The 26,979-nt window shown below is 48.0% G+C and overlaps 1 protein-coding gene across 1 annotated transcript in view; it reads left to right on the top strand.

Annotated features, from left to right (window-relative positions):
* The window catches only part of PLPBP (pyridoxal phosphate binding protein), a 416,942-nt gene that overhangs the window by 162,121 nt on the left and 227,842 nt on the right, over positions 1-26,979 (top strand). Inside the window, exon 5 of the mRNA XM_069617960.1 lies at positions 21,852-21,986. Within this exon, the coding sequence (XP_069474061.1) occupies positions 21,852-21,986 (135 nt within the window). The remainder of the gene's footprint in view (positions 1-21,851; positions 21,987-26,979) is intronic.

The following is a 26,979-nucleotide window of genomic DNA, read 5'->3' as shown; positions in this document are numbered from 1 at the left end:
TCTTGCAGATTTTTCACCAGGCCTGCACTGCTCCATGACAACAATTATACAACACTTGTCAGATTTGTTACCACTTGCAGCACTGGTTAGTTCGTCTACTGTTGCTATTCCCTACCTCAGGGCACCTACGGACCCGGGACCTACTTTGAAAACTGGATCGAACAAATGGAGGGACTCCGGATGCCACCCTGCTTTGCACAAGACTTATGCCAGGGTGATTATGCTCAATGGAATATAAACCTCTCAGTAGGTTTCTACTCTGGTTCTAACCATTAGGTGTTTTCGAGCCTACTTGACTTGGGGATTGAACTCTCAATACAATTTCGGAACCTTCGGAGGCCTGGGGGGGGGTAAGTTCTAAAATCAATGGAAAGAAGCCCTTGGGCTATATCCCTGCTGAAAAAGATTAAGATACAATTCCTAGCGCTACTTTTCTCCCTTCCCATCCAGAAGTGTCCTCCCTAACAAATGTACACCCCTTAACTGAGCTGATCCAGTGGGTGCATTTGTTGATTAGTTGGACCTCATTTGCTCCCTGTGCCAGTCTATACACGTCAAAAATTGTAACCGAGTGTGCATCCTTGGAGGTCCCTTGCCACCACGCCATTCCTATACATTTATCTCATCAACTCTAGAAAAGTAACCCACCACTCCCCGCGGGTGACAAATAACATGTCGCCTATCTGTTAATAATTTTGATAATTGGGAGTGACTAGCCAGGCATAATTGGTCCCCTTCTCATCTAACTTGCATTGTTGAATACTGGAGCATTTTGCCTTACAGCAGGGCTAGGAACAACAATACTGCCTTGCTGTTGGTCCACCCCCTTTACTCTTGCTGGTTCACCAGCAGTGCCCAGTAAGACTGTACCTTCTTAGATTTTTCTATTAATACTAGAGGGACAGCCTTACATCAACTATTTGAAACTTTCCGCCAAAACTAATAAGCGGCAATTGAGTTTCTGGAACTCAGCAACTATCAACTTACAAAACGCACTCAGACCGCAGGCTTTTAACTGAATGCATTGCCTCCAATAGCTCTTGCTGTGTGCCCTGGCTATTGCATTTGCAATCACAGGTGCAGTTTTTCTCACCCTTTTCATGGGTCAGGCTCTGTATTCTTCTGTTTCTTATGGTTCCTTTCAGTTACCAATTTCTTTTATTCAGTGCTTGGGGGCTGTTTTTTCCCTTTCTTTGTACCTCCCTGGCTTGGTGAAGCACGATTGGCTAACATGTAGAATATTTTTGCCAACGAAACAAATGGCGCTACCACAACCAGATCCTCCTTGGGATTGGCTATCGAAAGAAAAATATTTTCTATAGGACATGCAAGAATATTTTCCACAAAAACATGCTCTATTGCAGCGAGTTACTCCACAGGGCCCGCCCTAGTAGTAACATCCAATTCCATGGGATTTCCACCACTAACATCACTTTTCGGTGTTGTGCACGCTTCCTGAATGGTGGTGAATAACTATCACATTGCCAGATGAAGCATTCTGGTTTCCATACATCAAAGCTGGGATATAATTTTACTCTCCCTCTGTCCTACATTTTTCTCAACTTCATAAATTGCGAGGGGGTCCTTGAAGAGCTTCAGCCTAGAGTCGTTGGGGGTTGCACGTGAGGTAGACCCAGCGCTAATACTAACTTGTTTCTATAGCAGTCCCTCGGGGAGTGGAAGTGGGATACTGACTGGTAAAACGCGGTACCCCCTTCCCTATTGCACCTTTTTCCCCATCCTACCCTGTAGGATATTCAGAGGTTCTACCCCGCGCCCTTTTCCAACATGAACACTTTACTACACCATGACAGACAACCGACTAACACCCGAGCCGTTTACCTGACATGTCCCAACACAAGGGTCGAGCAGAGTCAGGCAATTGGCAATAACTACACACACCTGACGGACCTTTCCCTTCCCCACACGGGTAAAAGGAGGTGCACAGAAACACCCTTCGAGCAAGGCGAATGCACGCGGAAGCAGCTATTCCGAATCAGCAGTGCAGTAAACGGAGGAGAAATGCTGGTGAGACCTGGAGTTGCGACGAGAAGAGAATTTCCCTTTTCAACTCAGACCCTGAAGCCTCCGAAAGGGAAACCATAAGACCTGGAAGTCCAGCTGGCGTGTGGTGTGACAGGTGTTAACGGCATACAGGGCCCTTCCGCACTGATAACCGAAGCGTGGAACAGCGCTTGCCATCATGATGCCATCCTTTACTCCTGAGGCAAGAAACTTCAATTGTTCAGCACAGCCGGTGAGTCGGAGAAGACCGATAGTAAAACCGAACTGTGCTGGGCCCAAGGTTGCAGGCGGCAACCTTGTTGAACAAATGACTTGTGTAATTGAGCTTTAATGATACCCCAGAGAAAGGTTCAGAAGCAGTGTGGCCTGGCCTCATGGAGGCACTCATTCGAAGGACTCTAACTGAAGCCTTTCTGGGTTATGTTTTGTTGGAACTACAAGAGCCAAGAGGCCTGTATGAAGTGTCGAAGTGGTCCTACGAGGGTTGATCAATCTCCCTTGTACACTCGAAAGTCTTTGACACATTGAAGAAAACTGATTGAACTATGAAACTGGCAAATGTGAACCCCGACAGACGGATGCCTGCAAATTGGGGTAAACCGTAATATACCTGTGAACATTGTGACGACAAGCATGAACCCGGCTGAGGGATATCCACAATGGATAATTGGTTAAGAGGTCATTGAGACCATTGATTATAGAGAAAGGCCGTAGTGAACCCGATTGAGGGAGGCTAACGTAACAAGAATGATCAGAGCCTGGCTGAGAGGGATCCAAGTTGTGGGGAGCAATCGCCCAATGTGAAAGATTACAAAAGGAACTTTTGTTTGTTATTTTGGTACAGCCGGCCTTCTAAGGCAAGAGACTTAGCCACTCAAGGTCCCAGCATTGTTGAAAGGAACTGTAACCTCGTGCCGGCGAGGCCCAGGTGTGTGCTGTACTCAAAGGTCCTGCCTTGTCCCATGCTAAAAACATGGGGAAGGGAGACCCAACCATATCATCCTGACTTATCATTTGATGAACACTTCTTTCTTTTCTTGTGAACATTATACCACACTATTTTGTAAATTAGCAGTAAGGATTGGCAATAGGTTTTTTACTATAGGCCTTTATATTTGACAAGACGCCACTAGGACTGCCTTATTATTATTTGATGGTCCTAGCTTGCTCCAATCTTAGATTTAGGTTTAGATTAGGCGTATTTCTCACCCATTATTCAGTTTAATAAACACCCTTGAACTGTGATCACATGTCTGTCTTTACTGTTGCCACCATCAGTTCCTTACAGCACCAATTGTCAAAAGTCATCCAGGCTGTCTAGAATTAAGGCGAGTAAATTGAGAAATCTCAGAACCCACTGGCCAGGACAATACATTTGCAGTTTGTTAGTTAAAGCGCTGTGATGCTCAACTCTAGATGCAGAGCCAGTGGATTCAATAATCCCAATAGTACTGTCCGGCCCCCTCAGGCAATTCCAGGCAGCACACAATAACGTACAGTTCGCTGCAATCTATACTTTCCAGCCACCAAGTTCACAAAAATGCAGGATAAAACGCTGAGCTCCGAGGGAATGCACAACTTGCTCAAGGGGAAGACTTAGTCTGACTCTCCCTCCCCCCCGGCCCTCCCAAATCCCCACTGACAATCTCGCAATTTGGGTCATGCAGCACTGGACGGTGTTAAGCATATCAAGTGTTTCAAAGGACCAGGTCCTGCTGGTCCGTTCAATTCTTGCAACCCCAAAATAACACACTATAAGCATTCTTAATACAGGGAATTAAAACTGGACTTGGTTGGCATTATATCCTTGTAAGAGCCGGCCACAAATCGTGGAGTGATCACGAGGCAGCCTGCACTTCGTGGACATGCATTAAAGGGGATATTTAAATAACGCCTTAGTGTTTTGCCGGTTGTCCGATTTCTCCCCCCACACCTCTACCTCTGCCTCTTTTCGGTCTCTCAGCTTTGTGGTGTGAACTGACTTTCAAACTTGCAGTTAGCACATTAGCAACGGTGAGCAAGGTTTGGGGCTTACTGCATAGATAGCCGGTATAGATAGAAAAGTGCAGGTGAGAGCAATATACTGCACACCAACTGCGCGAACACCAGCGGCGCCAACACTGCACTTTGCCTGCACCGGGCTTCGCTGCTCCAGGGGCAGCACGGCAGTTTTGAAGATGGCTGCTCTCCATGGCACTCTCGCCCCTGTTCTCCACTACACTCTCGTCCCTGCACATCTGTCACACCCACATTCACCCTCACTCAATCAGACCCCCTCTTACACTTCACTTGGTGTCATTCATTTACCTTACACACACAGACGCACGCGCGTGCAAGCAATACCTCATCTTGCACATGCCCTCTGTAACTATAATTCTCCACGCTCTGCTGCGCAGTCCTTTCTCCTAGTTTTCTCTTGGTCTGCTTCCTCTTCCATGGACTGCACCCAAACACACAATGCCCTGGTCTTACTGCCCCTTTTTATCCCCACCCCCCATTCCTTCCATTAGTTCCCCCTTGCCAGTTAGTGACACGCCTTAAGCTCTGCCCTCTTTCCATATGCGTGCCTGCCTGCTTTTGGACATTGCAACCCACTGCAAACAAAGTATCACACTGCAAACCAGGCTAATTTTCTAGTTTGTGTCCAGATTAATTGGGATTGCCGGCATGATGTCTGCGGTGTTCCTCAACCGCTTCAATATCTGCTGCACCTTTCTCTGGTGAGCTACAGGCTTGGGTCTACACTGCTAGCAATCCAGGTACCCGTGGTCCTACAAAAGAAGGGAAAGAACACTGGCTAGCATTATGCACAGCAGGTATGGAACAATAAGTGGGACTTGACATTTGCATCCAGGCACACACAGAAGGAACAGAGTTTGGTGCCCGGCCACTTCCCGCACTCTGCCCCTGGGACAGGTCTGATTCTGATCAACACCATGGTAGGCCTCCACCCCAGATCGAGAGTGGTCCCCATCCCTTCCTGACATGGTTAGGTCCTGACACTGTTGCAATAGCTACTGACTATGCCAACCGCTTCCATTTAGATTCACTGTATACAAATCTATTCTGTGTGAATCCTACAAACATAAATGTAGCTCTTGTTGACCCATTTGGAGAGTCCTCACCCATTGTCACAACTACATAGACTGTGCCATTATTTACTGTTAGAAACCTGAATTGCTGCTTCACATGATCTGTATACCCAAAATAGGAAAGGTATGTGGAATGCCCACACACTTGTGTGCTGGCAGTCACACTGCCAGCCTCTCCAACAAAAGAGTAAACCTCTCCAGCAGTTTGCAGCTTCCCAACAAATGGGAAGTACTCTAGGTATTGAATGACCCTTGTGGCAGGCACATTTTAGGGCCCATCTCGGGAGGAATGGGGCTTTCTGGGGCCAGGGACACACATGTGCACTCTTAAGAGCAACTCGGAGGCGCTAGACAGTGAATCTTCCAGGGTGTATATCCTCTTTCCAACCTCATGTGTCAGATAGTCTCACAGATAGATGGTAAGGAGTGCAGTAATATATGCAGGAGTCATGGCAGAGAGCAGTCGCGCCCTGTTAAACACACTCCCCTTTACTCCATACTGCATGGGCGTCGCTTCTAAGGGACGGGAGACTGAACCTTTTTCACCAGAAATAACCTTCTTCCCCTTTAAATTTAGAGGTGCACTGTGGTGCAGCCCTGGGAGCATGCACTGCCCTGACTCTGCCCTCCGGTGCTACACCTCCGTCCCCTTTTCTGCGTCGACCGGAATGGGCCGAATTCACCGGCACCCCTGGGTTTGGCTTCAACCATGTATCCTTCTCTTTTTTTCTTTTTTGTCTTTTTTATCATTCAGGTACTCGGTCCTCGGGCGTCGTGTCTCCCCTTCCCCCCAGCGCATGTTGACTTCTACAGGGTCCAGCAGGTGTCCATCCTGCGACAGGCTCTTCCCGACTAAAGACCCCCACACCCTCTGCCTACGGTGCCTTGGCCCAGACCACGGCTGGCAAGCTTGTACCACGTGCAACGTGCTTTCCTCAAGGTTTCTGAAGAACAGACTAGCCAGGTGGAGGGAGTTCTTCCAGAGGACCTGAAGGACTTAGGGGGTCATTACGAGTTTGGAGGTAGCCATGGTGCTATTAGCGCCATGGCTGCCACCAAAGTTGTGTCCGGGTTCCTTGAATGGGGACTTACCGGGTCATTCCAACTTTGGAGTACCCGGTAAGTCCCCATTCAAAAAACCCATCCCCATTCGAGCCCCCAGAGGGCTCAATGGGAATGGGGAGGGAGCTAATGATGGGCCCGTTATTAGCTCCCTGGTCCCCTTGCTGGAACCGCTAAGGACTGGTCTGACCAGACGTTTTGCACGGGTCCCGCGAGGGAACCTCGTAATGCGGCAGTAAGGGATTAACGGCACCGGCATCCTTACTGATGCTGTTAACCTCTTACCGCTGCACTCGCAATGAGGCCCTTAGTCTATCATCGATCCAAGCCCAAGGGCCGCTCTTTTCCAGGGCACCCCGCAAGGCAGACTCCTTCCCAAGGACTCGCCCAGGTCCTGGTACCAGCACAAGTACTGAGGCTGAATCAGCTACCTGCCGACGAACCGAGGGATCAGTAGATCCTCCCGGGGACAGTGCTGAGGGACCGGAAGGTTCTTTTACCGGGTCTTCACTGGAGGGGCTATGCCCTTGTACCGGCATCATGTCCGAGGGGGCACATTAACGCAGTTCTACCGGCAGATCCGCCAAGGGCGAACTCCTACCGGGCCTTGGCCTGAGGAACAGGGTAGGCCCCATGATCGACACTCTAGAGTCCTGGATGGGGTGGGGCCCAGTGAGCCAAGCAACATGACGCAGGCACATGGAGGGCAGCTCGACAAAATGGCCGTTGCACCAGAAAATCCAGACATCCTGCCCACGCTGCTCCAGGGAAGGCAGCAGGTGGTGGACCATGTGCCGAGGTGAGACTGGTGTCAACAAGGTATGTGGCCTGCAGCTTACCCTTCCTTCGCTCAAAGCAGGTTCTTGCTGTGTCCATATGGGCAGGGCACTCATCGGCTCCAGCAGCCCCTCGCTAGCCCGTCAATATTGCCTACCACCACTCCGGCCTGCGAGGACAGGTTCTTTGAACGGTTCCTCTGGCTCATGAAATCTCCCCGGTTGGGGGACATCCTCGGGGATGTCATCTGGGACGTGCTCCTGCCAATGGCTCTGGCGCCACAGGCTGCTGTTCAGCCTCTGCCGCCCGCTCTGACCCTCAACCGATAGTGCAGGCGGTTCCGTATCAGCCGCCTCCTCTGGTTTCCACACCCCACCTTTTGCCACCCAGCACCTCTCCACCGGTGGAGGACCAACTGGACCCTCAGGTGGCCACAGATGAGGAGGAAGAGCCTGACACACCGTCATCAGCCAAGGCCTTCCGTGAACGTCTTGTGGGGTTGTCAGAGTACTTGAGCCTTCCTCACACGAGGTTGAGCAACCATCAGAGGGGGTCCTCGCCGAAGTCCTCATGCTATGTCCAACAGCGGATCCTGATGCAGAATGATGTAGTTGCCTTGGCCAAAAAGGGCTGGCTCATGCCCCACTTGGTCCAGCCGGTCAATTGATGCCTGGACACCAGGTACACTTAGATGGAGGGGGGATACACTCTTGCTATCGGCCCACCCTCAGCCATACTCTTCGGTGATCGCTGCAGCATTACTATAGTCCAAGCCTCAGTCATCCTCGGCCTCTTCCTCCGCGGTGCTGCTAGGCAAGGAGGAGAAGATCTTGGAGGCGTACGGGAAGAAGCTGCATTTCAACGCGTCCTTGCTCCTTCGTCAAGCCAACGCAGATGCCATGCTGGCAGGCGTTAACCAGAGGCTCTGGCGGGAAATTGCGGATTTCCTTCCAGAGCTTCCGGCGCAGAGCCAATCACGATTTAAAGGCGAGATTGGCAAGAGGCCAAGATGGTGGCGAAGGACATCATGGAGTTCACCGTGGCCCACATTGACACCTCTGGCCATGCCATCTGCATTGCCACGGACATGAGAAGAACGGCCTGGCTCTGTGCTATGAAATTCAACCTGGATGTCCAGGAACGCATCTTAGATCTTCCGTTCGAAGGGAGTGACATCTTCCACTCCACAACAGACGAGGAGCTTTACAAAAAGAAAAACAGCTCACAAACGCCAAGTCTTTATCCATCCTGACAAAGACCACGCCCAAAACATACACCCAGTCACAGCAGCGGTCAGACAAGGGGCGTACATACGGAGGGTTCCGCGGCTTCCGGGCAGCCTGACCATTCGCCGACTTCACATCGGCGCAAACCACAAAAAGGGGGTGGGGGGGGAGTAAGGGCTTTTCCAGTCCCCCTCCTCCGCAACAGCCACGGAGGGAAAAAAGGCATGACCCACCCCTCTGGGTCCACGTGTCTCCAGTGGGGGAGGGGGCAGGCTTGCTCTCCATGCACATTTCTGGCACCAAAATTCAGAGCACCCCTGGATCCTCTCTGTAGTCTCCACGGGGTACTGCTTCCTATCCTATCCCAGCCTCTCCTCCCTCTGCCTCTCCACTGCCACAGGTTGGGACAGCAACTCTTTTGGCGGAGATCCGGTCGCCCGTCGAGAGCCAGGCAGTGGAGGAAGTCCCAGCCTCCCAGCGAGGCTTGGGCTTTTACTCCAGGATTTTCGCCATTCATAAGAAGAACCAGGTGGGCCTGAGAGTTGTGCTGGACCTTTCCACCCTCAACCTCTCCATACCACTATAAAAATTCAAGATGGTTACGCCAGCTTTGCTAGCAGAGACATTGTGCAAGGGAGACTGGATGTGCTCCCTGGATCTGAAGGACGCGTACCTACACGTCCTGATCTGGCAGCCTCATCATTCTTTTCTACGATTCAGGATCATGGGCTACCATTTCCAATACAAGGTGCTTCCTTTCGGCCTCAACTCGGCCCCCAGGGTCTTTACCAGGCTGATGAACACAATGGCGGCCCTGCTCGGGTCGCAGGGCCACCATATCTACTCGTACCTCGACGGCTAGCTCGTCAGGGTGACCTCTCCGGAAGCAGTGCACCATACCTCCCACTCTCTTATGAACACACTGCACGAGCAGGGTTTTTCACTCATCCTCAAGAAGTTGTAGCTGCAGCCCACGCAGAGACTGACCTTCTTGGGTCTCATTTGGGGGACATGCTCCGAGGGTTTTTCCCTTGGAGGACAAGATCACAGCCCTCAAGAGGGCCACCGTGCACTTCCTCAGCAGAGAAGTGACCTCAAACTGGTGGTACCAACACCAACTGAGTCTCATGACAGCAGTCCTCTTAGCCGCCCCCCACACAAGACTCAGGATGAGGAGGATACAGCTGCACTTTGCAGCCTCTTGGAACCAGGAGCGAGGCTCTAAGTCAGAGATTATCAACGGTCCTCCATCACTTCACCTGGACCTCCCATGGTGGTCCAGGGTCTGCAACCGTCAGCTGGGCAAGCCTTTCCGGCAACCTTCCACGCAGGTGCCCATCACCACAGACTCCTCTCTCGAGGGTTTGGGGGGGCACCCTGGACAACCACTGCATCCATGGCACCTGGACCCGGCAGGATTACCACATCAATTGGCTGGAACTGAAGAGCTGTCCTTCCGGTAATAGAGGGCAAGGTCGTCCTCATTCAGACAGACAACTCGACCAGCATGTTCTACATCAACAAGCAGGGAGGTACCAGATTCCCCCCCCCCCCCCCCACTCTCCCCACTGTGCAGGCTTGCAGTCAGCATGTGGGAATGGGCCCTGGAGAACATCTACCTCAGGGCTGTCCACCTGCCGGGGGATATCCAACCTGGAGGCAGACAGGCTCCGCAGATTGGGTGCAGACAACTACGAGTGGCAGTTGAACAACCTAGTTCTGCAGGAAATCTTCTATAAATGGGGACACACCCAGGTGGACCTCTTTGCCTCCTGGGACAACAGGAAGTGCCAACTGTTCGCTTCCTGGCAGGGCCAGGGCCAGGGCCCGGGCTCCCTGGCCGTTGCATTCCAGATTCAGTGGGATAGAATGTCAGCATACGCCTTCCCGCCCACACCACTGATACACATGGTGATATGCAAGATCAAGGAATCTCGCCACCTCAGCGTCATTCTAATAGCACCTTGGTGGCCGGACAGGCCATGGTTCTCAGAGCTGTTCAGCCTCTCGGAGAAGCTGCCCATTTGCCTTCCGACGGGCCCTTCCTCTGGCGCAGCCGACGGGCAGGGTCATCCACCCGCGCCACAGAAACTAGCCCTCAATGTGGTTCCTGAACAGGTCACGCTAGCTCACCTCGGCCTTTTCCAGGCTAACCTAGAAATTATACAGGGCAGGGTGCCAGGAGCAAGCCTACCAGGGCCCAGTATAGGAGCAAGTGGACCAGGTTCTGCCATTGGGCAGACGCTAAGGGTATCAACCCCCTCGCATGTATCTTGGATGACATTCTCTCTTTCTCGGCGCACCTCGCCCACTCAGGCATGCAGGTGGACACTTGACGCACTTACTTGGCAGCCATTGGGGTTTACAAAAACTCGGAGGAGGAGATTTTTTTCTCTTCCAACCCGATTGTCAAACATTTGTCGGGACTCTCCAGACTCTACCTGCCCATCAAGAGGCCACACCCTGTGTGGGACCTCAGCATAGTTCTGGGTGCCCTGGCACACAAACCATTTGAACCAATGGTGTCCACGGACATCAGGCTGGTCACCATTAAGACGGCCTTGCTAGTCGGCCTCACCTTGCAGAATCGGCGAAATCCAGGCGCTGGTCACCTCGGAGCCATATACTATGTTTCACAAGGATAAAGTAGTTATGCGGACGCACCTAGCATTCTTGCCTAAGGTGTGTTCTGCATTCCATCTGAGCGAAGAAATAGTGCTACCTTTGTTTTTTGCTGAGCCCAAAGACGAGGCACAGATTTCTGCACTGCCTGGATGTCAGACGGGCCCTGAAATTCTACTTGGACAGGACCAAGGACTTCCGCAAGTCAGATGCACTTTTTGTCACCTTCGGCGGATCAAGACCGGGGTATTGGTCCTCCATAGCCCGTTGGATGGTCTCTGCCATCAAAGAAGCTTACGAGATACAGCACAAGACACTGCCGGCCAACATGCACGCCCACGTGGTCAGAGCCAAGACAACAGCCTTCGCTTTCCAGCAGCATCCACACTGGCAAGTCATAAGCAGGGCAGCCACATGGGTCACCCCTTCGGCGTTCTGCCCACACTACTGTTTGGACGTCGGTTCTAAATCGGACATGGCTTTCGGACAGGTGGTTCTTAGAAACTTGTTTGCTTAAGGAGGGTCACCTCTCCACCGATGGGCTACACTCGGTTGTAATCGCCCATGTAGTATGTAGGAAAGGGGACAGGACGTAAGAGTAATTATATAAGTAATTATAAGTTACTCACCGTAATGACTAACTTAGTCCCCTTTCCGTCATACGTTCCCCCCCCCCAATAAAACTATTGTCATCAGGCAATGTTAATCTATTGTCGACGTCTATGGGGAATGAGGTGTGGCGCCGGAGGGCGGAGTCAGGGCAGCGCATGATCCCCAGGGCCGCACCCCCGCGTGCCTCTAAATTTAAAGAGGAAGAAGGTATTTTTGGGTGAAAAAGGTTCCGTCTCCCGTCCCTTGGAAGGGACACCCATGCAGTATGGAGGAAAGGGGCTTACGTTAGTCACTACGGTGAGTAACTTATAATTTTGTGTCTGGTTCTGATCCTTTGAAAGATATAGGTTCTCAGGGGGTACCCCTCACTTCTACAACCTTTGAGCGCAGGAAACCTACAGAGATACTTAGCCCTGGGCCATCCAAACACTGCTGCTGGGGTTGTGAATCACATACACGCCATCTGTTGCTTTGGGGAGGTATGCATACACATTTCCTAGTCCTATATTCTCAAGCTCACACATGTAAACTCAGACACTGTCCTGTAAGATTGAGCCAGAAAGTGCAGCTGTGCACCTTGCCCTTGCTTCTGCCTAACCTCACAATGGCGGACCATGACTTTAAATGTTTTGTTTGTGTCCATGAGACCAATCAATTAATTATTGGTGGCACAGAGGTGGAAAAGGGACAACACCACAACAGGGACCAAAAACACATGAGTGGAAACCGATACCTGATCAATAATGTAGCTTTTGGGAGATGGGGAAATTGCCTTTCTAATTCCACACTGTATTTTGTGGTACGGTAGAGCAGGATTTAGCACAATCAAAACAGCGGTGCAGCAAGAAGTAGCTATAAATGGATAGCCAGTGAGTAGACATCCAAGCCTGCTTTTGGCTGCTAAACTGCTCCTAATGGGAAACCATACCCCAAAGAGGAGAGGGCACATTACTCAGCTGAGTGCTATACCTCTCTAGAGGTTGTGATAGTACAGGCTCTAACCTCTTCTGAGGTTGCACTCCTGTAATGCAGTTTTGCCAAAAGCTCTCCTGTGACTTCCCCAGCATATTGAAAATTAATTTCCATGCTGGACTTCTAACAGAAAATGTGCCTCCCCTGTAACATGAAAATAAATTGTTACCTCCTTTTAGCTTATATGTATAAAACGGGTGAGGGAGGGCAACCTGTACTTTTATTCTCTCCTGCTCCTCTACTGCTTTCTGGCAGTGCTTGTTTGTGGTTATTCAATCCTCCACTTGTAGGTGGATGTTTGTTGCTGAACTTACTTAAGGCTGTAACCTACTGCTTGTTTTGGAATGTCTTTATGCATGGCTAGATCACTGGAAGAATTTACCAGCATGCCCTGTTTGGCAGTGCACCATGTCAAATTGTCAAGAGACTTCTCTTTAAGGGTCCTCCACATTCTTGACTCTTCCTTTCCCTAACACTCTCACTCTCCACCAAAACCAAAAGTCTGCTATACGGGTATTTTCCTGGATTACATCATACCATTTTTAGTCAAATTATCCTGCTTGGGTACTTTTTTGCTAGTGCCGTAGGAATTTCTGAAGCCACCCATTAATGCTTACTGTACAGCTTCTGCTCCCGCCAGTGGTAGTGAAAGAACAATGCAGTCTAGTCGATGGCTCACAATGAAGTTGCGTCCGAGTTAGCGCAAGACTGGACTTCGCAAGTTCGAATCTTGCAGCAGCACTGACTCGAACCTTCTTCCTCCAAGGCCGGCTCAGTACCATTTAATTGGGTAATTATTGCACTTGTCATTACATCACTTGGAAGCTGGAGAAAACTGTCTTAACTGCTATATAAGAACACTCATTTTTAGTATACTCTTAATATGGAACCTCTTATGCCTTTGTAATGCCCATAAGCTCCAGGTCCATGTACCAATGCTCAATTACCCTATGTAGAACTAGAATATGAACTGTCACTTTGCACCCACCAACTGATTTGCCTTCTCTTAGGGATAATGTTCCTGTACCTCATCTCTTAGAGAATCAGACATGCAATGCTATTCAATCCTGCCAACCATGTCTCTTGTTTTTGTAGATACTTCGGCAGCAAGGCTCTTTGCTTCAAATGTTGGCCCCATTCATGACTGGCACCATCTTCCTTTATAGGGTTAATTATAATGCCATGCTTAATTTTTGTCCAACTACGCCATGCAACTTTAACGCCCCATATGCACATTGGCCTTTTATTCATTTCATTTTTTCCTCCAAGCATACAACTGCTTTTTTTTTTTTAACTCTGCAGAAGTGAAGGTAAGAAACCTCTTTCCTTCCCCTTCTTTCTTACACTTCCCATACTTTCTGCTCCAGTGTCATTGTGCCTCTTCTCCCAAGCTCTTTGTAGTCATTTTCCTTCCTGATTCCCTACTACTGAGCCTTTTTTCTCTCTTCTTAAGCTTACTCTTCTCTCACTCTGTGATTTCTAAGGAACTCTGTAGGCTTGCTGTAAAATGTTGTTTCTTTATCTTATCCCTGCTCTGGTTTTCTTGTTCTCTTACCTAGCTTCACCTAACTTCTTCCTTCCGCTCCTCCTCTTCACATTTGGTCTCTGCATTTCTTGACTTTATTGCCTTTATCATTCTCCTTGTCTCATGTCTTCCACCTGGTAGCTGTCACTGTCTTTTCAGTCAAACCATGTTTCTAGCCCTGATATATTTCCTGCCTAGCTTGCATTAGCCTGTTTGTGATTGCTACTTATTACTGCTCCTTGTTTTCAGACCATGTCTCTTGCTTTTACCTTTTGTATTCTCCACCCCCCTTAAATTTCTGATCAGTCTGTTTGCCGTTTTCCACAGATACCTTTCTTATTGCTTCCATTCTATTAGAAATAAATAAAATATCATATCATATTTGTGTTCGCCATCTACTTGTTATAGGCCCCAACTCGCCTCCATGCTGCTTATTATGACAAACTAGAAGGACTTGTTCCAATGACTGACCTGTTGCAAGGTGTTTATTAAAAGTAAAGAACAACTCCTAGCTTGCCCTACCTCTGAGGGAAGTTCCCTACCTAGAAACTAAAACAAATGGAGCTCGTCAAAAGAAAAAAGTGCTTGGTCCGAAATCCTATCCAACTAATCTGGCCCTACCACTTTAGGAAACGTAACTAAACGAGAGAGACTGGAGCAATGGCCTCTTTCTTTGGCTTCTGCCTGAACCAATTACTTGGATGGCTTATCGTTGGTTTCAAAGTTCATCAATGTACAAATACATTTCACAGGTTTCTTGCAGACTTGGTTGATCAAAAGAAAGTATGCTCGTATGGTTCCCTTTTAACACAGTGGGCCTCATTACGACCCTGGCGATACAGTATGGATGGTGCCGGTATGGCACCGGCACTGTCCAGACCGTACCACCTTATTCAGAGTTTCCCTCGCGGGTTCCCGACAGCCCGCCAGGTAACCAGGCGGGCTGTGCGTCACTCGCGAGCAGAACTCGTGATTGCACCAGCACGGTTATAAACGGTGCCTGGTGCAACCATGCTCCTGACCCCAATTTTGCAGAATGGGGATTGGGAGCCCGGCATTACCGCCTCCCGCGAATGGGCAATTACCGGCCCCTTCATCTCGTAATGGGTCGGTTATTGCCCAATCGCGGGAAGCGGTGGCGGTAGCGAGCATGGCAGTAGCCGTGCCTGCCATACAGGCACGGATACCACCATGCTTGTAATGAGGCCCAGTCTCTTTTTAACAGTTTGTTGCTCTTGAACTCCCCAAAGTCATATGGCATTCTGGCAGACTTGCTTTCTGTTAATCAACATAGTTCACATAGGATGCTGCACACTCTGGTTTCTCAGACTCCCATAATCTCGTCGGCTTTCACAGCTTTGATGCAAAGTGTTTGTATCTGCTTCAATTTGACCCACATAGGGCGCTTGCCTGTTAGGGTTTCTTAGGGTCCCGTAACCTAAATCTTGATTCAAATATCTTGATTTCCCAGTTTCTTTGGGCTCTCTGAAGCCCTCTCGCTTTCTGCTAGGCTTGCTTTATCGTCATTCGGATTTATTAGGCTCCTGGAAACCTTGTGGTTTTCCCAGTCTCGGATATTAAAATCTTTTGGTTTATCCTTTTCTTAGGGCTCTCCGAAGCCTTCCGGCTCTCTGGTAGCCTTACTTTCTCTGCTTGGGTTTGTCAGGCTGCCTGTAACCTCATCTGCTTTCCCAGCCTTGACTATCAATGTTCGTACCTCTCACTTGTGTTCTCTCCTTGGGAGTGTTTGCTTCCCTTCTGTTGCTCGTCTCAGCAGCAAATACACTCCTCATGCAGAGCTCTGGGATCCGGGATCCCCTCTGCACTCTGGTCTCGGCATTGGTGGTCGGGCCCCAGGCTCATCACACTTCCTTGTAGTAGTGCCACCAGATGAGACCGTTGCTTCTCTGTCTCTCTCTTGACCATAGCTTCTCGGCCAGTCAGGATGCCAGGCTTCTGGCGTCTTTACAAGCGTTTTGTTTGCTCTACATGCTATCGCTGGCTATGTAGTTTAGCGTGGCTCTGCCCCTCCAGGACGTCTTGCCGTCAGAAGATTGCCTCTGCACAGGATTCTCGCCTCCCACGGCATAGGAGTTTCTTGTCGATTCGAAGTTCCTCTTGGTTTTATATGCATCATCGCAAACAAAAAGGGTGTGTCCCTCTATGACTGGAGTTCAGACGAGATCCACCATTTAGTGAAGCTAAACAGATTGAGAAAGTTTAGTGTTCGTTGGATTCAAAACAGAAGTAACTGATTTCAATTCTCATGTTGGGGGATAATGTACGCTGGATTGGGAGTTCCTTATCGGATTGTGAGTCCTTGTCCCTGCGAGGGGAGTCACTCCCAGTGAGGTCGCACTGGCCTAGACCCCTAGGAACGGTCTTGCTGAGCGGGCTCCCCTCCAGAACCTCAAAGGGGGTGGCTCCCCTTTGGGGAGAAGGGACGAATTGTCAAGGTTAGTCACATTATCCTTTGACTTGCTCTTCTGTTCTTTTGCACTTTTATTTTTTTTAATGTTATATCCGAATCCCTGTCGTCGCCCCCACGCCTCCCCACATTGTGCTGCAGACCATATACCACTGGTCCCAGCTATTCCAGCCAGACATTTTACCATATCCATCAGCTAGCTTTAAACTCTTTAAGCTTTGACGTCAGTTGCCCTCTTATCTTTCGCATTGTTCAGTAAGCTTGTTATTTACTACTGTTATTCTGTAGTGCAAAGTGACTTCCCCATCTCTTCTATCCTCAGCATGCCCCCACTAACTTTTACTGCAGGGTTTCCCCTGTACGCCTGTCTTGCACCTACATCTCTCACAAGCTATGATTTCTGTGGGCTGGTCACCACTGGCTCTTCTCAACAGTGGTCCTGATTGCTCATTAACCTAGGTATTTGAGTGGGAGGCGTGTGTTTACTACTGCAAATTCACTCTCTAGAAGAAATGCAGACAATATTAATGTGCACAGTTATACCACATGCATGGAGGATGTAGCATTTGCATCCCTATCAATTGCAGCGGTGATCTGGTGGTGGGAAATCTACTGAGGCAATGGTGTGGATTTGAGGGGTTCCTTGCCCCACAGCACCTCCTTTCTTTACACAAAGAGGATCTGGTCTGTGATGGAGCCGCTCCTACTGGCAGGTTCTCAAAATATCCTATGCTCTAAAAGGTCCCCATTCTCCACTCCCATTTCACAAAAAGAGGGACCGGTGTGCAGCACACCGAATAAACCACATAGTCCCTTCAAAACCATATCGCCTTTCCTTGAATTGAGGGCTCATTCTCAGCCTGATGGACTGGGCGATACGGAATGCCAGTGTCTCTCTTAACCCACATATCTTGTGCATGCATCTCCTTTGTTTCTGTTTCAAAATTAGCCGTGGCCCCCCTGTGTACTCCCCCTTTCACCCCACCTTTCTCGACTAAGGGACCAACCTGTTGCACAGAGGCCCTAGTGCACTGGGTGGCCCAGATGCCATTTTCTGAGGGACACTTGGGCACCTACCTCTTTGTTCGGGACCCTTGATAGGGGTCCTGTGTGCCATCACCACAGACAGCGCTAGCGTAACATGTTCTCTCCTCAGTAATTGTAAAACTCTTCAAAAGCTGGTTCAGCCATGCATGCTGCCTTATATGTAGAATGGGGTGTGGCAGTTTTGGTTTCTTAAGAGAAATGAATGCAGCATGGCATGGCATGGCAGGTTATGTTAATGGGTAATTGTGAGGAAGTCACCATGCCGAAAAACGTCCCTGCTTTGAAAAGTGGCATCTGTATAGTCCAGATGGACCAACCTGGGTTTGTCTTCGGGCTTCAAACTTGATAATGTTCGAAGGACCCTGGATGTGATCGAGTATGCAAGGAGACATGACCAGGAATTGGCAGTTCTTTCTGTAGATACTGAAAAAAGCATTTGACCATATAGACTGGTCATATCTCTTCAAATTGCTACTGGGGTTTGGATTCGGGGCGCTTTTTATTAAAAAAAAAATACAAGCTAATTTTGCACATCCAACTACCAACACTCATATAAAGATGAAGGGGGCTTTGTCCAAGCCGTTGATTTGAACAGAGGGACTCGCCAGGGTTGTGCATTGTCCCCGTTGCAATTTGCGCTATCAGTTGAGCCCTTGGCAAGTGAGGTTAGGGCGTCGGACACCATCTACAGTATCACGGTAGCTGATCATCAACACATGGTTGCGCTTTACGCTGATTACCTACTTTTCTATATGCATTATTCTCAAACTACTTGACCTCCTATGTTTTCTCTGCTGGAATAGTTTTACTGGGTCTCTGGTTTTAAGATTAATTACTCTAAATCCACTATTCTAACAATTCTCGGAAGAACTTCAGAGGTGGTATGATTTCCAGTGGACCTAAATGTCCCACAAGTATTTGGGGATCCAAATTATACCTTTGCACTCCCATTTATATGCACAGAACATTCCCGGTCTCTTCTCTGTGAACTCCAGCCTTCTCCGACGGGCGCAGACTAATATCTCATGGTTGGGGCTTGATGCAGCCCTTAAGATGATGTTTTTGCCACGCCTGCTATGTTTTTCTGGCTCTCCCGGTTTGGGTTGCGAAGCAGGTCCTTAAAGACCTGCAAACTTCCATTTTTAGATTTCTTTGGGCTAAGAAATCTTTGTCTCCCATCGTTTTCTGATGACAGTTAAGACGAAAGGGGGGTATCCAAAGTTACCTTTGTGCAGCCCATTTAGCCCCCTTGTTTAATAGTGTGAACATGAACCGAAACACTAAACATTAGCTTGGTACAGACCAATATAGGCTGCAAATTCCCCTACATGATTTGTGCTGGAGGTCTCCCTTGGTTCGTAAAAAGGATGCTGGTGTCCTCTCGGCGACCCAGGTCTAAATGGAATACTGGGACAAGGCAGCTCGGAAGTATGCAGGGACGACGTTCCCTCCCCCCCCTTACTCGTATATGGAACACACCTGAGTTTCCACCAGGTTGCCAGCAGGGGAAGTTTACTAGATGGGTCGAAGGGGGGCTGGAGAGGTTAGGCCAGCTTTTTGAGTCCGAGTTTCCTTTTGATAAATGTAAGCAGGCCTTTATGGGCCAGGACATAGATAAATATTCATATATTCAAATCCGCCACTAGGTATCTAGCACAAAAGTCTAAGCAGGCTAAGAGGGATACCACCCCACATTCGTGGACCTTTTTTTTGGGGATCCCCCTTCTCGCAGGGTTTCTTGTGCCAGGTTCTTAACGCCTGCCGCTTTAAGCCCCTGCATGCCTATATGCTGCGAGGGGAGGAAGAGATGAATGTCCCCATAGGAGATCTTACATGGTGCAATGCTTGGAATAGGGTTGCTAAATCTTCTCTGTGTATACTTCTGAAGGAGAAAGGTTATAAGCTGCTGTTTCTTTGGTATCTCACCCCCTTGCGGCATTATAAGAAGGACCTAGCTATACCATATTGTTCCAGATGTGCGCAGGCTCCGAGACCTCTTCATCATATTTAGTGGAATTGTGCTGTTATTCAGCCTTATTGGAAGGTGGTCTTGGCTCAAATTAAGGAGATGACTGGGTTAGACCTCAATATGGCACCATTAATACTGCTCCTGGGAGAAGAAAACCATGAAGGACATTATAGATTGTCTGCCAAGTAAGCCAGGTTACTTGCACGCTTCCTAGTTGCAGCTAGCTGCTGCACCTGATATTAAGGAGTGGTGGGTTAAATTATGGTTTATAGCAGCTATGTGTAAAATTGAAGCCGCTCTAAAAGGGAAAATGGCCAGGTTTCTGGCGCAGTGGTAGCATTTCATTCAGTTTGTAGCTCGAAACGACAACCCTGGTGTTCCTCATAAGCCATATGATATGATTTTCTTCATGTTATGTTGCTCATATTTGTTGCTTCTTCTTTTTTCTCCCCAGTGCTGGTTTTGGTATGAGTGATTTTATTTTTTATTTTTTTTGTTTTTTTCTTTCTCCATTCTATAACAGTGGAAGTTTTTGTTTAACTTAATCATCAATGTCTTCTTGATACTCTATGATGCTATGTACATTGATGTTGCTCTAGATTTATGTATTTGGTGAAATACTTGAACATGCAGAGTTGTGTACTGCTCCATACTATAATTTTCAATACAAATTTGAATGAAAAGAAAAGTGTCTAAAAAAGTAATCTGATTATGGCGTATCTATTTTCCTGCCCCACATGTTTTCCCGGGCTTGGTTAATGCACCTGGGTTTTAACCATTCCGGAGCAGAATGGTGAATCCATAGCTAATGCAACTCTGAGTAATGCCTGATACAAAAGTCCCTGCTCGCTTCCATTTGTAATTCTGAGTTGTGCCCAGATGGTTTCAATTCAATCTCTTTGAAACCTGTATGTCAGCGTTTGCCTTGGGATGGTTGCGCCAACCTTGTTGGAGTGAGAGTGGATTTCAAGCACCAGATTAGATCGAGTAGTAGTCACGTATCTCCTCACAATGTGCGCTCAGTAACCTGTCTTTCTTTCACACGGATGTTAACATATACAACAATCGGCCTTCTAATCAGTGGCAAGCTTTCCCCAGACTACCAGGTAATCGCCAGCACCACCCACTTAGCTTAAATATAGCCCACTAGAGCCAGTCGGAATTCATCTGGGCACCAGAGCCATATGCTCATCCCTGACAACTGCACCCTCTACAAGGGGTTCTTTTTCTCCAGATGGAAACCACACTCATGTGACGTTGGCACGCAAGATCCTTACAAACTACCGTTTGAATCGGAAAACACCTAACAAAGCAGGAACAGACCGTACACAGGTAATTACCAGGCATCCGAGTCGCAATATAGATACTGCACCAGGCACCCACCATGCACGTCGTACTCTGGTCGTACCTCAACCACCAAACTGAATTTGCCTCCTGCTGCACAAACCTAGGTGCAACCCACCGAGAAGCAACCACGCTAAAACCCCACCTGCCCCGACTAACTGGATAACTAGCCCACTGGGGGCTCCATCCCAGAATGTATAGCCACAATTGATAGTACTCAGGGCGGGGCACTTACCCAAGTGACCTACAGCCATTTTGGCACACAGTACACACATTTCCACGTTAAATCCATTTGCACAAAATGCACATGTCACATCATGGAATGCATTGCCCCAATTGGGGGCATGATGAGGCAAATTGCCACCCATTGTCACATACCCAAACAGGTGTAAACCCAGAATCAGCCATGGCTTCAACTCACGTGTTCAATTGTCATTTTCCCCAATCCCTCCCATAGATGGAACACAACCATACATATCAATTACAATAGTTTGTTTTTTCAAATGTGAATATAATACCATGACATGATTTAAGCAACTAATGAACACCTCTAATTAGTAAACAATTAATGTAACACAGCTAATCGGTTGTCCACACCCTGCTGTGACAGATACTAGTCAACTGAGCCTAGAAAAAGCCATAGGATTGGCAAAACATAAAAGCATGTGCGCCAAAGGTTATTGTTGGCCCATGCATAACAATTGTATGTAACTTATCTAAGATATCACCCAAGTCACATACTGATATGTTTGTATCAAAGGAATATGAGGAAATATTCCTGGGAATGTAATCTAAATTAAAACTCAACTGTCAACACACCAACTTGTATATGGTAATATCTGTGTGAAAGAAAAAGACCGTATCCTGAGCGCACAATTGTGAGCAGATACTACTTTGTTACTTCTCTTTGAAACCTGTGTTTTTGCAAGGAATCACAGATTTTTGAGCTTGTGTAAAGATGGCATTGCTATTTAACTTATAGGGATCTGAAGGGGTGGGTGCGCACAACTGGGATGGAACATTACATTGGTGATGGCAGAAATAGGATAACGTTGATGATTTAAACTAATTGGGTAGCAGGTTGTACTAATCATTTCATACCCTGTGTTCCTATTTTTTGTTCTTTTTTTTTATTTTTATTTTTTTACAGCTGTCCCAAACCTATTCATGTTGGAAACTGTTGATTCCATTAAACTGGCGGACAAAGTGAACAGTTCCTGGCAGAAGAAAGGTTCCTCCGAAAGGCTGAAGGTTATGGTGCAGATTAATACAAGTGGAGAAGACAGTGAGTATACATGGTTGATCCACACACCCCCACCAGTCACCCTGTGCTTTTGGTGTAGATGCTGTCCGTTTAGTATGCATTTGCCCTTGCTTCTCTTATTTCCATGTAGGTCAGCCTAACCCGAGGTATAGGTTTCAAGATTCTTTTGAAGGTAAATCATTATTATCATTATTAGGATACTTATTGAGCACAGAATTAGCTTTGGGAAGTAATGGAGTCCTTTACAAGTCAAAGGCAGAGAGGGGACACCTTGAGGCCAGTAGGGCTACAAATGAGCTGGGAGCTAAGAAGTGAGGAGGGCAATTTGGCAGCAAGGAATCTACAAGCAATCAGGAGACGAAATGGGAGGGAGCATATCACCCAGTCTCGGGTTGGGTGTAGAATGGAGGGCGTGTCGACCTAGGCGTTGAAGAGGAGGGTCTTGAGCACCCTCCTGAAGTATCAAAGCGGGGACGAGTCTGATATTGGCAGTAGGAGGTTCCAGAGTCTGGGGGGGGGGGCTAGACGGAGAAGTCCTGTCTTCTGGTTATTTCCTTCCTGCACTGGTGGAGTTAAAGTCTGCCTCCAGAGATGTTAATGTTAAAGGATATTTGTACCGCGCACTATCGCCAACGGAGTGATCCCCTGGTGCTCTGGCGGATCTGAAACAAAATGGGGGTTAGGTTAGGCTTGTTAGTAGGACAAAGTTTGAAGAAGAGCAAGGGAGCTCTGAAGTACTGTTGGCAGCTTCATTTCGGTTGACACAGTTCACTGAGCATATTCGTGTGGTATTCGCTTCTGAGTCCGTCGTGCTCTGTTGTGTGGGGGTCTGTGTGTTGTGTTTGTTGTTGCGGTATGGTGAAGCGCGTCCGAATTCCTGCGGTTTTAAGAGATGTGGTTGTGTTTGGTTAGAGTGTGAGAGGTGTTTGAGGAGTGGTGAGGTTTTGTAGTATTTTTTTTGGGGGGTTGGTTAGTAGTCTTGTTGGGAGAAATGCACACTCCTATTGTGTCTCCTTCGTGATCTAAAAAAGGTTGTCTTCCTTCCGGTGATGGTGTCAGCCTGATAAGGCTGTCTCCTCTCTCTGTCATTATGTTAAGTCAGCTACTCTTTGTGGTTCCATTTTTGTATTTGGCCACCCCTTTTATTCTAGTTTGTTGTTGCTGCAACCTAGTCCTTTTGGATTGAGTTAGTTGTGAACTACCCGTACCCCGTACCCTGCACCCTTTATGAGTGGGTAAGGTTGTTGGTAGTGTTGGGCATGTTTGCTATTGTTCTGTCCTCATGGGGGTTGCCGCTCGCGTTCTGTTCCACCTAGCGTCGTCTCTTTTGTAGGAGTTTCCCTTAGTCGGTCCTAGGTTTTGTCTGTGCCATCATGTATTCTGTCGGTCTGTTCTTTGCGTTTCCTGTTTGATTGTTGAGTTTTTTCAGTTTGTTTCCGAGGTGTTGAAGAGCCAGGTTTTTAGAAGTTTTCTAAATTTTAGGTGGTCTTTTGTGTTTATTTCTTTCGGGAGGTTGTTCAGGTTTTTGCTGCTAGGTGGGAGAAGGAGGAGCCCTCTAGTTTTTTCCTTGCATATGATTTTGGTTCCAGGCGGATTTCATTGCTTGATCTGAGGAGTCTCGTTGGCTTATGATTATTTTATTTTGTAGGAATTCTGCTCCCTGTCTGCTGATTGCCCTGTGTGTTATGCACATTGTTTGGAACGTGATACGATGTTTGATTGGAAGCCAATGTAGTATTTTTAGCACTGGAAGGATGTGCTCTCTCCTGGATAGTTTGAGGAGGAGTCTAGCTGCTGCATTTTGGATGCATTGTAATTTCTTCAGGTGGTGTTCCGGCATCCCGACGTAGAGGCTGTTTGTGTAGTCGATTCTTTACATGAGGGCGACAATTGTCAGTGTTTTGTGGGTGAAGGAGAGGAAAGGTAGGATTCTTCTTTTTTTTAAAAATTGGTTATTGTTTTCCAACACAAACATACATTAACTTCCTTACAGTAATATGTCATTGATCGTGGTCGGTCATATAGCAACTATGTAAACATTTAAGTTGAATCACATCTTGTCATCACCCGACCATCTCTCGACATCCCAAAGTCCTTTTAGTCTCCTCCCTCTTCCCATTTTCCCCATATTTTAGTTGCTTTCACTGGACAACTTTGTGCCGTATATATTCTGTGCTCCATTGCTGCACACCCATCAGCGACCCATTGGGCCAGGGCCATGCACTCCAGTGATCCCCTTCGTTGGGCTATGTTACGTTTTACCAGTCCTATTGCTGTGGACAAGAACAGCCTTTCCCACCTATTGGTGGTGTTTTCGTCGGGGACGCCCAATAGCAGCATTTTAGGATCAAGTGATATCGTTTCCCCTAGAATATCAGCTAATTTAGCACAGCATTATCGCTAGAAGCTTCTAATCTGGGGGCATTCCCACAGGATGTATATGAAGTTGCCCTCCCCCTCCCAGCACTATAGACAATTTGGATCTGGGGCCCACTGGGGTAATAGACTCTCTGGAGAATTTAAGTTGTATCAAGCAGAGCCTGGAAGCAATCGCAATCTCTCATGGGTACATTAAGACCTGTATCCAGTCTTCTGGATCGATAACGCCCACGTCTGTTTCCCACCTTAATTTTTAAGATTGGTCAGCTCGGGGGTGGCAAAGGCCATTAGAGCGTTGGATGGAAGTGATTCTGGTGGGTATTCGTTCTATCAGGAGGTTACGTTTCAAGGGTGTGCTTTCAGGCGCGTCAGTGAGTGCAGGCAAATGTCTCCCCAAGGTGTGGGTAAAATGCATATAATGATATTGCGCAGTATTCAGGAGCCCAAACTTCTGTTGCAGTGTTTCGAATGGAGCTATATTGCCCCTTGTAAGAATGTCCCCCACTTTGGTGACTCCCGCTTTCACTTCACCGACCTTGGCCATGCCATAAGTTTCCCTAATTCCGTAAGATGACTGTTGTACCAGAGGGGTTGCATCAGGGGCACCTTATTTCCCCACTCAATGTGAGCGTGTGCTTTCTTCCAGAGTATGGTGATGTGTGCTGCCATCGTCTGTGGGGGAGGCCCAGTGAGGGTCTGATGGAATGTATAAAGTGCAATGTATTCTGGCCTCCCTTCAACTTGGCCCTGATGTGCGGTGATTCTCGATTACCGTGGAACAGAACGTTAACCACTGCCATTTGGTTCACCCAGTAAGAGGATTGGAGGTGTGGCACCCCTATACCCTCCTCCCAGACCGATCTTTGTAGCATAGCTAGAGCGATGCAGGGCTGTCCGCCTCCCCATATAGGTTTTCTAAGGAGACCGTCTATTCGGGCAAATTCAAAATCGAGGATCCAGAGCAGGGAATTTTGCAGCACATATAGGAAGCCTGGTAATGCCATCATCTTGAAGAGCACAGCCCTGCCCAACAGCATCAGGGGGAGGAGCTTCTAGTGTCGGACATTGTCCGTAAGGCGATCATGAAGTGAGTGTAGGTTACGGGGTAAATAGTCCAAGAGGTTCCTAGAGATCAAGATCCCCAGATAGCGGAAACTTTTGCATTCCACACGGTATGGGCAATCCATGGGAATGGCATGCTCCCCGCCCTTCACCGGGAAGAAAACAGATTTCCCCCAATTAAGCCTTAGTCCACTAAACTCACCGAAGCATGCCAGCATCTGCGTAACCACCGGGCATGATCGGGCTGGGTCGCTTAAGTATATCAGAAGATCATCCGCGTAGAGGGATACTCTGTCCGCCCTGCCAGTTGAACCCCTTCCATGCGTTGACCTGCCAAAGCCATTGGGCCAGAGGTTCAATTGCCATTGCAAAAAGGAGGGAGGACAGGGGCAAACCTGTTTGCGTCCCTCTGCCCAGTGGGAAGGATCTGGACGGCCATCCGTTAACCCTGACTTCCGTGTACAGGGCTTCATATAATAACTTCACCCAACTCAGGTAGGATGATTCTTGTTGAGTGAAAGAGGAAGAAGCATTTCTTTATTATCATGTTTACTTGTCGTTCTAAGGTTAGAGCATTGTCCATTAGGATTCCCAGGTTTTTTACTACCTTAGATGGTGTGGGCACTTTTCCCAGTTCCGTCGGCCAGGGAATGTAGGTGTTCTCTTTTTTTTTTTTGGATATAATCTTGATTTCTGTCTTTCCTGGGTTGATTTTCAAGTTGTTGGCATTCATCCAGTCATAGATTTATTTTAGACATTCTACTAGGGTTGAGTGATCGTCTTGTGTGTCTTCGATTTTGTAGATGATTTGAGTGTCATCTGCGTAGTTGTAGCATGTAATGTTGTATTTTTTGAAAATCCAGATTAAGAGAGTCTGGTAGATGTTAAGTATAGTGAGAATCCTTGTGGTACTCCACAGTCGTTAACTCGTGGAGTAGATTTGAAGGGTTTTATCCATATGGTTTCGGTTCTGTCTGCTAGGAATGATTTAATCCAGAGTTGTGCCATATCCGTTATGCCTATATCTTCTATTCTTTTGATTGGGGTGTCATGGCTTACTGTGTCAAAAGCTGCCGAGAGGTCGAGCAGAATCAGAGCCGAGGTTGTGTTGGAGTCTGTTTATTTTTAGGTTGTCCCAGATGGATAGTAGTGCCGATTCTATTCTTGCGGGTCTGAAGCCGACTTGTGCTTGGTCTAGCAACTGGTGTTTTTCTATGTGTTCTTGTGTTTGTATGTTTCTAGGAGTTGCCGGGTAGGGAATGTTTGAAATCGGTCTGTAGTTGGAGAGGTCTTCCACGTCGCCCCTTGTGTTTTTAGAAGTGGTTTAATGTATGCAGATTTGAAGGATCGTGGTACAGTCCCTGTTGAGAGCGACCGATTCAAGAGATTTCTGTAATATTCTGATGGCGTTCCTTGTGCAAGGATTGATTTGTGGGGGGGGAGGGATTCATGGGTGATACTGCTTTCTTGCTGTGTTTTAACAGCTTGATGAATTTCTCTACTGATATTCTTGGGAAGTTTTGGAGTGCTGTGGCTCCTCGACAGGTCGGGTTGGTTGAGTGTTAGGATTGGT

Source organism: Ambystoma mexicanum, chromosome 10, assembly GCF_040938575.1.
Source record: "Ambystoma mexicanum isolate Mex_15411 chromosome 10, UKY_AmexF1_1, whole genome shotgun sequence".
Taxonomy (NCBI): domain Eukaryota; kingdom Metazoa; phylum Chordata; class Amphibia; order Caudata; family Ambystomatidae; genus Ambystoma; species Ambystoma mexicanum.
This window is presented reverse-complemented; position numbering and strand designations above follow the sequence as displayed.